Below are 15,712 nucleotides of genomic sequence, written 5' to 3'. Positions count from 1 at the left end.
GAATCCTGAAGGATCGTTTCTCCACAGCCGCCACCGGATTCCCAGGAGAGAAACAGAGAAGACTGACGAGCAGAAGCATGCAGACACGGAAGAGCAGAAGTATCCGTAGGGAGAATCCAAAACCAGCGGCGTAGCAGAAGCAGGTTTCCAGGCCAGAAGACCAGAGAGCTGAAGAGGTACTGAAGGAGAATCCACGCTGGGGTCCGGAGACAGGTCCAATGTCATTTAGCAGACAGAATCCAGGAATCCGTCCAAAAACAGATCAGGCAAACAGAGCAGAACTGGGGCAAAACAAAACTTGGAAGTCCAAAGGCAGAAACTTGTCAGGATCAGGAAATCAGAAACACACTTGATCACTAGAGTTACTCTCACACAGCTTGAATAATTGGGCACCAACACCTGGGAATGGGTAGCTTAAATAGAACAGAAGGCAGGTGGATCTGATGAGTGACAGTGGAGCACTGGGCAGAGCTAGGCAGATGTGAGGAAAGAGCGAAAATCCAGCCATCAGTGCTAAGATCATAACATTAGCTCACTATCTCCTGCCTGATGGATTATGTAAAACATCAAACATATTCACAGAGTCATAGTCCTGTTCTAAGCCTAATATAAAAATAGTTGCAGAATCAACATATAAATAAATATATTATCATAATTCATAAAAGCATTTCACATTTTGATTGTTAAATAGAACTTTAAAACAAAGGGAATAAAGACAGATATTGTCTCTTTTATTGGTAAAAATATTCAAATGAAACAAACACACATGTGCTTAAACACTCAATCAGCAATTATAATTACAAATGATTTATAAGGCCCATAAGAAATTACCTTTGTGATGAAGCCATAAGCTTGATGCTCTTCTTTTCCCCTGTCTAATCCGCTTAATGGCAAAAAAAACAAAGAGGATCCTCTCTGTTGGGTTCAATCATTTACTTCATAATTATAACAATACAGGTATGAATTATCCATCAAAATTAAAATAATAAAAGAAGTTTAGGAGAAATGTAAATGAGGTAAAAAAAAAAACTAAAAAAAAAAATAATGTGGCTCCACTATGCTACACCTCTAAAAATCCATAACTTGAGTGCAATAAGACATATTGCATATACCTTTACACATGAGAATCTATCAATGAATCAGTATCAGTGAATGCATGCGGCACATTTTGAAATATCCCTGAAAATTCAAATGAATATCTCTATAGTTTTATACAAGTTTGATTTGTTGTAAGCTCAATATAGTGTCTTCTTGCATAATATGACAGAAAGAGTTTTCTGAATTGCCACTGTTTTGTCAATTTTAATGGTTAGGAGAGACTCTTTGTGCACACTAACTGAGCTGCCATTAGGCTACTGATTCATGCTTTCCCTTACTTTGTAGTTATAGTTTTTTTAGTGTTCACCTACAGCATGGGGCACTAACAGATTCTGAAGAAAAAATCATGCTGTTTTTCTTTTATTTTATCAATTTACAATGAAAGCTGAGGGAAAGAAAATAAAATGATGAAGAGAGGCTTTAATGTGCAAGAAATTCACCAGAACTAACCGAGGGAAGGCTGAAGAGTTTTACAATAGTTACCTTAAGGATGCACAAACATTTTCACACTTCACACTTGTACCCATTTCCATTGACTTATTGAGAACAGTGCTGACACCTATTAGATTAGTTGAACAGCATAACAACAGGCCCAGCTTTGGAGGATGATCTATCTCAAGTATTGGTATCATTATACTCCTACATATATCCATACAGTTGTATTTTTAACTGTTTTCATACTGAAAGTAAAGAATTCAGGTGCCAGCCATCATGCTACTTAATAAAAGGCTTCTTATCAACTTCTATGGTAAAAGATCAACCCCAGCATGCTCCTGCAGCTAATTGCTGCCAATGGCTCCATCTATGTGAGCAAAAAGGACTCAGATGAGCTGAAGTAGAATGTAATAGGTTTATATTTCTTCCTACCCACTTGTGAACATAAACTTTAAGACATTATGCTGGAAGTTCTGTGTATTCTCATTTAATGTATTTCAATTAGATTTTCTTTCCTTTCATTTACCGGTAACTATTTATGTAGTGTAATGCCAGCATTGTCTTTTTTATTACTTTACTAATATATTTGTGTTCCCAAAATTGATGCACATGCCTGCCCACCTCATAGTTGTCATTGATATAAATTTAAGAGTTTGGTATTCTTAAAATGTAAAAATCCACTTATGTTATAGGTCTTTCTAAATGGTGAGAAAATTTATTTTCTTTCACGATTTCTTCCTGTGTTTTACCAGTCTTGAAGTATTCCAGGTATCTGTTCCCATTCTCCATTCTTATACTCATGAGAACACACAGGAGAATGCGAAGGAGAATTTATCAAAACCCAGATTTAATTAAATTTTGTAATTGATCATTTGAACACCTTATGGTGCAAATTGTCATAGCTTAACATTCTTTGGTCTGTTTTTAAGTTTTTAAACTATAGAAAAAAGATCAAATTAATTATCATATTTATAGTCCTAGTCCAAGTTTCATTTTAAAATAAAATCAACATGAAAACATTTCGTTATAAGTAATTTCCACAATCTTTTGAAAACTTTTCTTGAATTTAGAGCACAACGTGTATAAAACTAAGAAATTAGAAGGCGATAAAGATAAAACAAATGTTTCTTTATAGGTAAAAATATACAAGCATGATAATGGTAACCTATGTATATTTATCACACACAATGTTGAATTTAGCAGTTACAATCACAAAACATTTACAATAAGTGGAGGCAGAGTAGGGAAGGAACAGAAAATGACCTTCAACCTATTTTCTGTTCAAATTGTATCTTTATTATATTTGATTAACAATCAATAAAACCAGAGTGCACACACACACAAAGGATACAGTGTTATTTCAGCACATTTTGAGTGTATCCAACATTTCTATAAGTTTCTATAAAGTTTAATGCAAGTTTAATAACATACAATTACTTAAAAATTATGACAAAAAAGAAAAGAGCTTGATTAAGTGTCACGTCTTTGTCAACTCTTATGGTCTGGATCACATTGACACTCCATGTACTGTAACTGAGCTGCCATTAAATGAAGGATTCATGCTGGCCTTTATGCCATAGTTTTATTAGTGATTGAAAGTTCACCCAAAGTCTCAGACCTTAACGGGCTCTGAAGGAAAAGAACAGAGCTTCTCTTCCAATTTATCATTTTAAAAAGAAAGGAGAAAGATGCTTTGAAATGCAAGGAAAGCCGAAAAACAAGCCCAAGCTAATCGAGTGAACACTACATTTTATAATAGTAAATAATTCTAAAAGATGAGGGTCTGAGCTGTAAATAAAATCAGAGCCTGTCTTGATTATAGACAGAATAAACAAATACTAAATGTACCGTATATCCATAGCTGCAAACAAAGGCCTTTTGTTTTCACCCTAGCCAATGAAAAAAAGTAAAATAAAAAATATAGCTACCTTTATTAGTGTTTATTTTAGTAATATTCACATCAAAATACCATACCAAATATATTCAAAGACTATTATTCAACAGATATGCATTCATCAGTGTGCAGAAAGCCACAATAAGAGCTCCAGTTTAACAAGCGCCAAGTAGTAACACTCAAAATAATTCAGGCATCTGGATCTGTTAAAGTATTACTTTACTACTATTGTATTGTGTTTAGCATTAAAGAAACTAAAGGTGCCCAAACAGATGCCTGAGTTATTTTTTGAATTAACAGACAGGGACACTGCTGACACTATAGGGTCAAAACTAGAGAGACGTTCACAATTTAAGTGTTAAAATTACAGGTAACCTAATCAGAACAGAAAGTGGAGAGAGCATGAAGCTACACACAGCAGGTGAACTATCAGCTGAAGCTAGTTTATGTAGGAAGAGAACAGAAAAAACAGAACAAAGATCTACCATCAGTGATCCGACCTTAAAGAAAAATTAGTACATAGGTTATTTAGAGCTTATACAGAATAGGCAGCTTTGACCGACTGTTCAATACATAACGTATTTGATCACAATGCATATAAAAGGTTGGTAGTATGCTGAATAGGCTGTACAAAAAGATAAGTCAGTTTTATAACAGTTAAGCCTAGATAAGCATCAACCTGCTTATGTGGGCTTAATACAATGCCTTATTAAAAAAAAAGCAGTAGACAACCCTGGAGATATTAAAAAGGGTAATAGTCACCTAATAATATAGTTTATTAAATTTGTTTATATAAATTTGTATATGTCCAAAGGACAATACAGGACTGTATTTATTCTATGGATTTAGCATAGTGTAATACTCAGTCAATATCCAGTCAATAAGTGACTTATTAGTAACTAAACAGCTTAAAACAAATGCTCTTACAGGATCAGAAGCAGGCACTAGTGCTAATTAAGGATTTATAAAAAAAAAAAAAAAAATCAATAAACTGATTTACTTTTGTTTGCTTAGTGGTTAGAGGAGTGCGCTTGTGCTCTGAGAAGGTTGCAAGTACCCAAGTCGATCCCCACAGCCTCCACTCTGGGTTTCTGGGAGTCAACCCTAGACTGCTCCCCAGGCACCCCACAATGGCAGCCCACTGCTCACCAAGGAGATGGGTTAAATGCAGAGAGTGAATTTCTCCAGTGTGAGATTAATAAGGTTCAATAATTATTATTATCAAAATAAGATGTTATAAGACTTTTACTGTGCATCCAAAAGCTACCTATCTTCTCCATCTTGTGAGTGAAGTGGACCTTAATTCAGGTCAGCTACACCTGAGCAGAAGAATTTAATTGACTAATTCTGCTCAGGTTTGGACTTTTAAGTGTTTTTCTCAACTTTACCCTATTTTACTAAGGCACAGTGTTTATTTCTCACATGAAATGTCTTAAAATCCCAAAAATCCCTAATTTAGACAGAGAAACTTAAGTTTCTCTGTCTAAATTCTCACTTAGGTGACTAATCCTGCTATGTATTGGTGTTCTCATTGGGAGCACTGGTTTTTGACTGATCCTGCTCAGTATTCGTTTCCTCAATGGGAGCACTGGTTTTTGACTGACCCTGGTCAGTATTGGTTTTCTCATTGGGAGCACTGGTTTTTGACTGACCCTGGTCAGTATTCGTTTTCTCATTGGGAGCACTGGTTTTTGACTGACCCTGGTCAGTATTCGTTTTCTCAATGGGAGCACTGGTTTTTGACTGACCCTGGTCAGTATTCGTCTTCTCATTGGGAGCACTGTTATTTGACTGATCCTGCTCAGGTCTCAGTATTATCTCCATAGATGATGTGTCACCTTTCCCAGGATTAAAAAGTGGGAACATTTCCCCTGTAAATTTGGTTCTCAAAGATGCAATCAGACATTTTTCTTCCACATTATAAAAGGAGAGCTCTCCATTGTCGTTGTCCAAATAAACACCGACTGTTTTTAGTGTTGACTGGAAAGGAAAATATATAAATGGTTCACTGTTAAACTGAACACTATTTTCTTTATCAGGACGAGAAAAAAGGAACCAGAAACCATTTTTTATGGATAGAGGAAAACTTTGATCTTTAGGGATTTCTTGTTTATCTGTAACTCCGATCCACCAGGATTTCTTAGGTGGCATTGTTGTATTTACTAAGGGTACTAAGGAAACCTCCCAGTAGTGTCGTCCAGAAGAGAAGCCAGGTGATCCTCTGACTGCTGTGAGACAGGTAACTCTGTCTCCATCTGGAAACTCTACTTGATTATCTCTCACTTTAGAACCACTCATTTTAATTAGATGGTTTCCTGTGTCCACCAGTTGAACATTCACTGTAAAAGATAAGAAATTAGATCATAATCAATATAATTATAAAGAAAATGTTAAAAAGGAATAATACTAAATGTAAATTTACCATAGTGTTTGGAAGCCTCTGATAGAGCTGTTGGCAGAAGATCTAGAGGAGAAAACATCATATAAATATAATATGTATTATAAAGGCTGCCTCTGGCAGCTGGATATGCTGTGTTCTTACCTTCACACAAAAGGGGTTCATTTTCTGTGGAGAAAAAAAAGCATTTTAGATTTTTTTTAAATCCTGAATATGAAAACTTTGAAAAGATCTACATCTACAGGAACATTCCTAGTTAGTTCCTCCAATAAGTTTTACTGTTATTTTATATACATTGATGCTTCTAAGATGCCCTTAATGAAACCTTTAAAGGTCTAGAGAATTTAAAACAACTAAATATTCCTAAAATAGCAAAATGACTGTAATAGAAAATGAAGTTAAATATGAATCATGTAATGTAATGTAAAAATGAAAAAAACAAAACTACACATTTGTCACTTTAATATTGATACAATTACCAGAAAATATATAAAATGTGGGAAAACAAATACAATAAATGAGTTTGTGAATTTTCTTATCATTAGCTGTATCATTTCCTGATTCAGTTGTTTCAGCTGAAACTAAATGTTTTTCAATGTATAAAATCCGTAATTATTTAAATTTTCATGTATTATAATGACTTCATCTGTGCAACCTATCTGACTTAAATCAAATATGGGGTATGGGTTAAATGCAGAGGTAAATTTCTCCAATGTGAGATCAATAAAGTTAAATTATTATAGAGTGCCTGACTAATAGCTGCCTTATTGGCAAAACCTGATCAGTGAATTACGGTAATAATATTGTTATTAGTTATTGGTTCCCTCTCTGATGATTAATTGTTGTATCAGATAAAATCCCTTCCATAAAATAGACTGCAGTTTGAAGCTTTGATGTGATGAAACAGGAACAGGGGGTGCAACTATTTGTCTACTTTGTCTTAAAAATGTAAAAATGAGTAAAACAAAACTACACATTTGTCACATTATTATGAATACAATTAGTTGAAAATGTGTAAAAGCTGTAAAGAAATATGTTTAATGAATTTGTGACATCAGCTGTTTGATTTTGTGGATTAGTCTTGTTAGCTGACATAAAAATAATTTTCAAAGTATGAAATTTATGTATGAAAATGTGTAAAACTGCTGTAAATAAATACATTTAATGAGTTGGTTATGTTTCTTACCATCAGTTGTGTCATTTTCTTGTTTAGTCTTTTTAGCTGAAACAAAATATTTTTCAATGTATGAAATCAGTAATTATTTAAATGTTAACTTATTGTACTGACTTGATCTTGGCATTCTCTTTGACTTAAATCAAACATGTACCTTTGTTTCTGAAGTACAGTGCTCCACCAGCAGCTAATACAGCTGCTAGAAGTATCCCAAAGGCCACCCATCCAGCTGGGGAGGATCCGGACTCTGTGGGAAAAGCAAACATGTTTAATAGACATATTTCTTAATGAAAACTAAGAAAGAAAACAAAGCAGAGATAAGGGGTACCTTCTGGTGTAGATGGGGAATATGTTATGCTCATTTTGGCCTCCTTTGGCATTTCATTGGGAAGCCCAACAAAGCAGGAGACCTCAGACATACTGGGGAGGAGGAGCCAACTGTGGACTGAATAAAGCCCTTTAGAGGTTTTGTCAAACAGCACATCAGCAGGAGTGAGAGCTTCTATCCCATCTGACCAGTGCAGCTCAGGCTTTGGATACCAGCCTTCAGATTCACAGCTTATATTAACTTTATCGTCTTTAATCACTGTAGAAAGGAGAGGATGACGTCCAGTTTCTGGAATAGAAAGATCATCATTTAATGAAGGATTTGTTCAGTTTGATTGTTGTACCTCATTTTGTTTTCATTGTTCTCACCTGTTACTGTCAGACTAACAGCAGCACTGTCATAATCCTCAGTGCTGCTGAGAAAACAAGTGTAGGTTCCTGCGTCTTTAATCGTGGTGTTTTCCAGCTTCAGGCTAACATCACCTGACTTTAACCCTCCTGATGTTGCTTCCTTTAAGCCAAATGAGACTCGGCCAGCGTATGAAGCTTTCTGGGATGTGTGGTCAAAAGCTTTTCCCTTATAAAGCATGACTGGAGTATCAAATCCATCACTGCCCAAATACCAGCGTACCTCTAGATCTTCTGCACTCTGAGAGGAACTGCGCCAGCAGGGTAAGATGGCTGTTTGGCCTCGCTGGACTGAGATAGGAGACCTCACTGAAACAGTGAAAGTCTCTGAAACTAAAAAAAGACATTTCAATCAGTCAACTTTTCATTTATTAAACCAAATATTGTGTTTCAAAGTAAAGTTGTCCCTTAATATCATATCTGCCTTGTGTTTTTTTCAGTAAACTGTACGCCGGGTAGTAAATCAAGTTCCCAATGATAAGGAAACCTGTGGTTCATGGCTCGCAAAACATATAAAAATATATGCAAACAGCAAAATATTCTTATCAAATTGATGACATTTATAAACTCTTAATTAAAATCATGAATGGGGTTAATTTGTTTTTGTTTATTTTTGGTTTAAATATGTTTTTTTCACTGCTGGTAACAAAAGAGCACATATAGAATCAGAATCAACTTTTGTAAAGTTTGTGCAAACAAAGAATTTGACTTTGGTTCCACTTTACCCTCAGCAGAGATGGACAGTAGTTAGTTACAAATACAACCAAGTACTTTGAAGAGTAGTTGTACTGCAATGTGTTTTTTACTAGAGTTATTATTAGAAATATCGCTTTTACTTGAGTAAAATCTTGTGCCTTGCCGCATAATGTGTCATCTTGTAATGGTGGTAGTTATCTGAATAGGTTGTTTTTCCAAGTCTTAAAAATAGCTAAACTTGTACAGAACCAAATATTTATTGTCTGCCTGATTCCATATTTCTGAAATGTGATAATTAGTGGCTCAATACTGTAGTGACCGTTTTACCCCTAAAGATTTTTCTATTTTTAATTGCTTTGGATGGTAAAGTTTCACTAAAATATGCCAATATAGTGCTACTCCTATTTAAAGGAATAGTACACCCAAAACATGATTAGCCTTCATTTTCTACTCACCCCCATGCTGAACAAAACTCTGGAGTACTTTTTTGATATCTCAAATGCATCTGGAGATCTGGGAGGCTTCTTGCTGTCTGCTGACATTCAAATAATGGAGGTCTATGGCGCCCGAGACAGAAAGGTCCATAAAAGTCCACAAAAACGTGTAAATATTCCTCCATACTGCTCGTCCAATGTAATCCAAGTGTCCTGAGTGGATAGCATCCAGAATTTACTCGAAACGAAGTCATTTAGAACGTTTTAGAGCCTAAACAGTAGTGTATAGGATTTCCTAATAGCGCTCCCATGCGCGCTCACGATTCTACGGAAGCCGGCAGACCAAACCAGCGCATTCAGCTCGGCAAAGAACTCATGCTCTTCCTCAACACTGAAGTCCTCAGACATTTTTCTTTCGTTGTTTCTTTCTTTGCACAGGTAAACAGCACATTTCTTCTTCTACGCTTGCATTATCGGCAGAGCTCAATGCGCACTTTCTTCCGGTTTGGTCTGCCGGCTTCCGTAGAATCGTGAGCGCGCATGGGGGCGCTATTAGGAAATCCTATACACTACTGTTTAGGCTCTAAAACGTTCTAAATGACTTCGTTTCGAGTAAATTCTGGATGCTATCCACTCAGGACACTTGGATTACATTGGACGAGCAGTATGGAGGAATATTGACACGTTTTTTGTGGACTTTTATGGACCTTTCTGTCTCGGGCGCCTTAGACCTCCATTATTTGAATGTCAGCAGACAGCAAGAAGCCTCCCAGATCTCCAGATGCATTTGAGATATCAAAAAAGTACTCCAGAGTTTTGTTCAGCATGGGGGTGAGTAGAAAATGAAGGCTAATCATGTTTTGGGTGTACTATTCCTTTAAGTAAAATTTCCTGCGTACTCTTCACCTCAGAATATGAACATTTTAAACATATTTGTATGAATTTCTGATGGAAATTAAGTTTTCTATTTGTAAATATGTACAAGTTTCTACAAAAGAATAAGAACAGGTCTAACCCTTTATAGGGCACTCTGTGTAATACTTTGAAAATCAAAATTTCAAGCCAATAGTTTTATTGTAATCCCGGACAAGACCTTATTACATTTGTAACATTCAAAAAATATGGATATTTTGATGCTAGAAATGAACAAACAAGAAACGCCAACTTGCCCGACTATATTAAAGGAATAGTACACCCAAAACATGATTAGCCTTCATTTTCTACTCACCCCCATGCTGAACAGCACTCTGGAGTACTTTTTTGATATCTCAAATGCATCTGGAGATCTGGGAGGCTTCTTGCTGTCTACTGACATTCAAATAATGGAGGTGCCCAGCGCCCGAGGCAGAAAGGTCCATAAAAGTCCACAAAAAACGTTTCAATATTCCTCCATACTGCTCGTCCAATGTATTCCAAGTGTCCTGAGTGGGTAGCATCCAGAATTTACTCGAAACGAAGTCATTTAGAATGTTTTTAGAGCATAAACAGTAGTGTATAGGATTTCCTGAAAGCGCGTTCACGACGCTACGGAAACCGCGGCAGACCAAACCAGATGAAAGTGCGCATTCAGCTCAGCAAAGAACTCATGCTCTTCCTCAACACTGGAGTCCTCAGACATTTTTCTTTCGTTGTTTCTTTCTTTGCACAGGTAAACAGCACATTTCTTCTTCTACGCTTGCATTATTGGCAGAGCAGACGCTGAATGCGCACTTTCGTCTGGTTTGGTCTGCCGCGGTTTCCGTAGACTCGTGAACGCGCTTTTAGGAAATCCTATACACTACTGTTTATGCTCTAAAAACGTTCTAAATGACTTCGTTTCGAGTAAATTCTGGATGCTACCCACTCAGGACACTTGGAATACATTGGACGAGCAGTATGGAGGAATATTGACAGGTTTTTTGTGGACTTTTATGGACCTTTCTGTCTCGGGCTCCATGGACCTCCATTATTTGAATGTCAGCAGACAGCAAGAAGCCTCCCAGATCTCCAGATGCATTTGAGATATCAAAAGAGTACTCCAGGGTGTTGTTCAGCATGGGGGTGAGTAGAAAATGAAGGCTAATCATGTTTTGGGTGTACTATTCCTTTAAGAAAAATAACAAAAGTTCCTCTATAGGAAATTTATGAAAAACACTCAGAGAGTGAAAGAAACACATTTGTTTTGGTTCAACATAACCTTAGAGGTATTAATGCTGATTAATGCTTACATTTTTTTATTTATATATACAATATTTATACATACATTCATATTTTATGAATTAAAAATACATATATAAATATAATTGAGTATAAGTTATAATATAAATATACATTTTAACTTAACTTTTTAACTTCAATTAGTTTTTTTTTTATCTTTATTTTCTTGACTTAACTTTTTTTTTTCCAACTTAATTTATAGTAAGTAATATATCATTTAAGGGCTCATCTAATTGGTCAAATGCCAAAATAAGATGTACAGCCATGTAGCAGCAGTATGTAAGGGTTTGTTCAAAATGTTTTTAAATTAATATTTAAGAGGCATGTACAGATTATTATTTCCTAAATTGTGATTTTGACCATATGGAATAAATATAGGCCCCTAAATATAATGCAATATGTTTTTTTAGTAAAAGATCATGCTACTGCGATAAAAAAAAAACAAAAAAAAAAACAAAACAAAAAAACAAAGATTTTGCAAACATTTACTGGGTCAGAACTCCAATAAATGAGTGGAAACTGCATTAATCTGAATGATCTACTGAGTGAAATACTTATTAATCAGAAGATGCATGTCACATAAACAGATAAACTAGAAATGTTAACAAAAAATTGACCCTTAGGGTCTAAACTTCTGCAGAATAACTGACTAATGAGACAGTTGATGGGCGGTACTTACCAGGGGCAGAGTAGCTTGATGGAGTGAGCAGCGCCACAAAACAAAAGAGAAACGTCGATTTATCTGTAAGCAACAATATTATAAACAATAGTAGCAATTATAGGAAGACAAGCATGGTCTATAAATCGTAACATGGTGGAAAAAACAGCTATAAGACAAAATCTGGGTGATATTTACCTAGAGCTGCAGATCCCAGCCGACTCATCGTGTCTGTATAAATCAAAGGTCACACAAATAAAAAAAAAAAACATCCGGTGTTGGATTCTTCCTGACGACGCAAGGTTTGATCTAATTATCTTATTCTGATCAGTCTGATCTTAAATCAGCTTCACAACGAGGCCAAATTATAACGAAGGAAAGAAACAGACGCAACACTGTCCGTTCAGAATGCTTTCACTTTCTATTTTAATGTCAGCCGACTCCTTGGTGTGGAGGCGGGTGGAGGTGTTACGTCGAGCTGCGTTTCCCGGTCAGATAAGGTTTTCCCCTCTTCTCCGCACAGCGCAGACAATTTGTTTCAAGATTTGTAAAAGTGTTTCGTTTGTTGTAAATTTGTTTTCTGAAATGTAAATTTGTTTCAAGATTTGTAAAAGTGTTTCGTTTGTTGTAAATTTGTTTTCTGAAATGTAAATTTGTTTCAAGATTTGTAAAAGTGTTTCGTTTGTTGTAAATTTGTTTTCTGAAATGTAAATTTGTTTCAAGATTTGTAAAAGTGTTTCAGATTTTGTATTGTTGGTTTGCACTTCCAGGCCACCGTAGCAGCTACAGGCGCCACAAGCGACAGGAAACGCGCATGCTCGCTAAAGGCGCGTAACAGCCGCCCGTGCTCGCTCCACAGGAGAACTACGGAGAGCGTGAACGATCAAATGTTAGCCTATATGGAGAAAGGGAGAATAGATAGACAGAGATATATATATATATATATATATATATATATATATATATATATATATATATATATATATATATATATATATATATATATATACAGTACTGACCAAAAGTTTGGACACACCTTCTCATTCAAAGAGTTTTCTTTATTTTCATGACTATGAAAATTGTACACTCACATTGAAGGCATCAAAACTATAACACATGTGCAATTCTATATACTTAACGATAACAAGAACTGACGAGCTAAACATGGATCTTTGACGAAAAGTTGACGACTCATGGGTGTGAGTTTTCGTCTTGTTTGGTCATGCCGCCCACCTGGCAATGCTGCACATTCTGCATGACCACAGACAGACCATGGCAACAGCGGTAGGAGAGAAAATAACAAGGAATCGTTCGGTACTGCATGCTCAACTCTGACAAACGCTGCTCTCCCAGCCGTGCTTGTGCAGAAATGCGTCTTTGCATGGCTTAGCTCAGTCTGCACTGATGGTTCACTCTCAGCAGTATGACTCTTCCTGCTCTTGCTACTTAATAAACTATATGTTGCTGTTCATCCTCTGTCGAGCGTAAAAAATCCCTTTGTGTAACTATCAAGATTTTATGCCTTCCAGCTCACAGAAGGTGATTTTAAACATTCTTTAATTTCTACCAAAATGAATCCCTAAATTATATCCAAAGAAAATATTTCGTTGCATACTCTTTATTTATTTATAAGAGCCAAATGAAAAGGTACATGGTTCTCGTTTCTATCTATCTCTATTTCTCATTTCTAGCATATTCATTCAATTTAGGTCTGGATTATCATGGCATTACAAAGCAATTATGTAGGTTCTCTTTGTATAATTTTTTTTATTTCAAAACTCTGTGAATTTAAATCTATTTTGACCCCTGAGCAGCAGTAACAAAGGGGCAGATTGAAGAAATAAAGCCAAAACTGCCAGAGTTAAAAGAAGAATGTTTTTGTTCTTTGCTTTTTTTTTGAGTAATGACAATTTTATTGATGTCTGTGTAATGCATATTTCATAGTAGATCAGGAGGTGTTTGCTTTTGAATGGAAACCTTATATGTCTAAAACCATTTCTTCATTGTACATTTTGTTTGTCTGTCATCAATATTAACCAATATGATGTGTTGAGCTAGATTTGCCATTTTCACAGCTATTGTGACACACTTTTTCATAAAGTAGGGCATTAATTCATAAAAAGGTTTATTTGAATTCCACAAATCAAAGTTTTCTGCCAACAGCAATGATGAACTGCACAGCAGCATTCTATACCCAGCTGTTGCAGGATCTAGGCTAGAGCTGTCGGTGTGGTAAAGAATCTGGTTGTTATTCCAAACAGTTTTAGTCAACTAAAACCGAACTATCACATATCGTAACTACTAAAATGTCACTAAAACTAATAATAGTTTTAGTCCTTAACACTAAAACTAAGACTTAATCTAAAAATAACATTGATGCCTATGCTCTGGCATTACTTCTCTTGCAAATACCAGTGCGATTCCCCCCTAGAGTGGTACCCACTAGTGGACGGTGATAACACTACAACACTGAAAGAAATTCCTTATGAAGACATTATAAATTAATAGTATAGAATAAAATGTGTTCTAATAAATCTGATTATAAGTCAATTATTTGTTTAGAACACATACTTGGAAATTCCAATGTTGCAGATTTTGTCAGGCTCAGAAAAAAAAGGACCCAGTATTGGAGGACGAAAGACAGATTTAACCGAACGTTTATTAATAATGGAACCACAGAGAATAGCGTCGCTGTCTAAGGCAGGAACTTCTGGTCTTATAGTTCAGTCCGTGCCGGATGGACGAGGTTGGATCCAGTGGGTCGGCTGCCACCAAGAAGCAGTTGGGGCCACCCAGAGAGTCCCAGAAGTTGATGTCTCAAAGGTGGGAAAATTAGCAGGAGATCAGAGCAGATCAGATGAAGGAAAGCAGAGGGTGAAGTCAAAGCCAGTGTTAAAGACATGCTCGGTAGTCAGAGCCAGAAGATCCAAGGTCCAAAGAGGTATCGAAGGGAAATCCAGGATGGTGACAGGAAGAAATGTTAGGTTTCAGTATACAGACAGGCAGAAATCCAGCAGCAGACTGAAAACAGTTTAGGCAAACAGATCAGAACGGGAACATTTAGGCTCTGAGGTCCAGAGGTAGAAAGGGTCAGGATCAGGCAACTCAGTGAAATGGAAATAAAAACATTTTAGTGTACTGACAAGTTTTATGTTAATTTGCCTGAAAAAAAAGTTTAATTAAGAAGATCTGTAAATACATGATTTATTTTGAAATACATGTTTGTCTTACAGATAAGCTTTTATTCTAACCACAGAGGAAATGTAATCTAGTTAATGTTACTGTGTTTAGTGCGAGACAATGGAAAAGAAAGACGTGACAGGAATGGGGACTTGATGTGAACTGAACACGTAATAAATAAGCTATCAAACTGAACTAAAACACTTCTTATTTAGACATTTTTTTTTTTACCCTTTTCATTTTTTAGACGCTGTATGTTACACTTTTAATAATTTTGGTAGTCAGAATCAAAAGAGGAACTGCAATTTTTTTATACTCCTCAATATTGTTCTAATATTGTTATTACTGTAACGTATTTAAAAAATATATTATTTAAAACTCCAGACTGCCTAAAAATCTCTCATACAATATGTCGAACCACTAAATAAATGCATTTATTTACAACTCTGCTGAGCTTCTTCAAGGCCATTTTTTGTCTGCAGGACTTCACTTTTGATCCAACCACAAAACCAGTTCAGAGATTTTTTCATGTTTGTTTGGTCATGTTCTCACGTGAGAGCGATGCATCAAGTTGAACGGATTTAGGCGCAACTGACACAGGTCTCAGTTAGCGTTCTTTTCAAAATAAAACAAACAGATGTTAAAATTAAAACAGAAAAACAATACGATCATCCAGTATTGCTCCATTGTTCTTATTAAAACGTGAACTTTATCTATTTTTCACGCTTTAAGTGCTAATTTCAAAAAGAAGCAAAACCTAATTTGTGTACGTTTTATTTTGAAAGACCTAACCGGATGTTGCTACTTACTTCCT

General features: G+C 35.8%; 1 protein-coding gene across 1 annotated transcript; it reads right to left on the bottom strand.

Moving 5' to 3' along the window:
• Positions 1-4,899: 4,899 nt before the first annotated feature.
• LOC119794367 (butyrophilin subfamily 2 member A2-like) lies at positions 4,900-12,148 on the bottom strand. Its single transcript, XM_038301891.1, has 9 exons — positions 11,917-12,148; positions 11,740-11,802; positions 7,696-8,067; positions 7,328-7,615; positions 7,154-7,246; positions 7,012-7,047; positions 5,970-5,993; positions 5,850-5,891; positions 4,900-5,766 (listed from the first exon to the last, which is right to left on the bottom strand). Exons 1-9 carry the CDS (start codon positions 11,942-11,944, stop codon positions 4,940-4,942), a joined length of 1,773 nt encoding a protein of 590 aa, XP_038157819.1. The 5' UTR covers positions 11,945-12,148; the 3' UTR covers positions 4,900-4,939.
• Positions 12,149-15,712: the final 3,564 nt, after the last annotated feature.

The sequence above is a fragment of the Cyprinodon tularosa genome, unplaced genomic scaffold, assembly GCF_016077235.1.
Source record: "Cyprinodon tularosa strain WSP-4 unplaced genomic scaffold, ASM1607723v1 ctg477, whole genome shotgun sequence".
Classification (NCBI taxonomy): Eukaryota; Metazoa; Chordata; class Actinopteri; order Cyprinodontiformes; family Cyprinodontidae; genus Cyprinodon; species Cyprinodon tularosa.
This window is presented reverse-complemented; position numbering and strand designations above follow the sequence as displayed.

Bases quoted from the DNA above. Each gene is read 5' to 3' on its own strand.
- LOC119794367 (XM_038301891.1), bottom strand. From the start codon at position 11,944: ATGAGTCGGCTGGGATCTGCAGCTCTAG. The intron at 7,616-7,695 runs GTGAGAACAATG...TTTCTATTCCAG, and splicing joins TGTTAGTCTGACAGTAACAG to AAACTGGACGTCATCCTCTC. The intron at 7,048-7,153 runs GTACATGTTTGA...ATTTTGTTTCAG, and splicing joins ACTGTACTTCAGAAACAAAG to CTAAAAAGACTAAACAAGAA.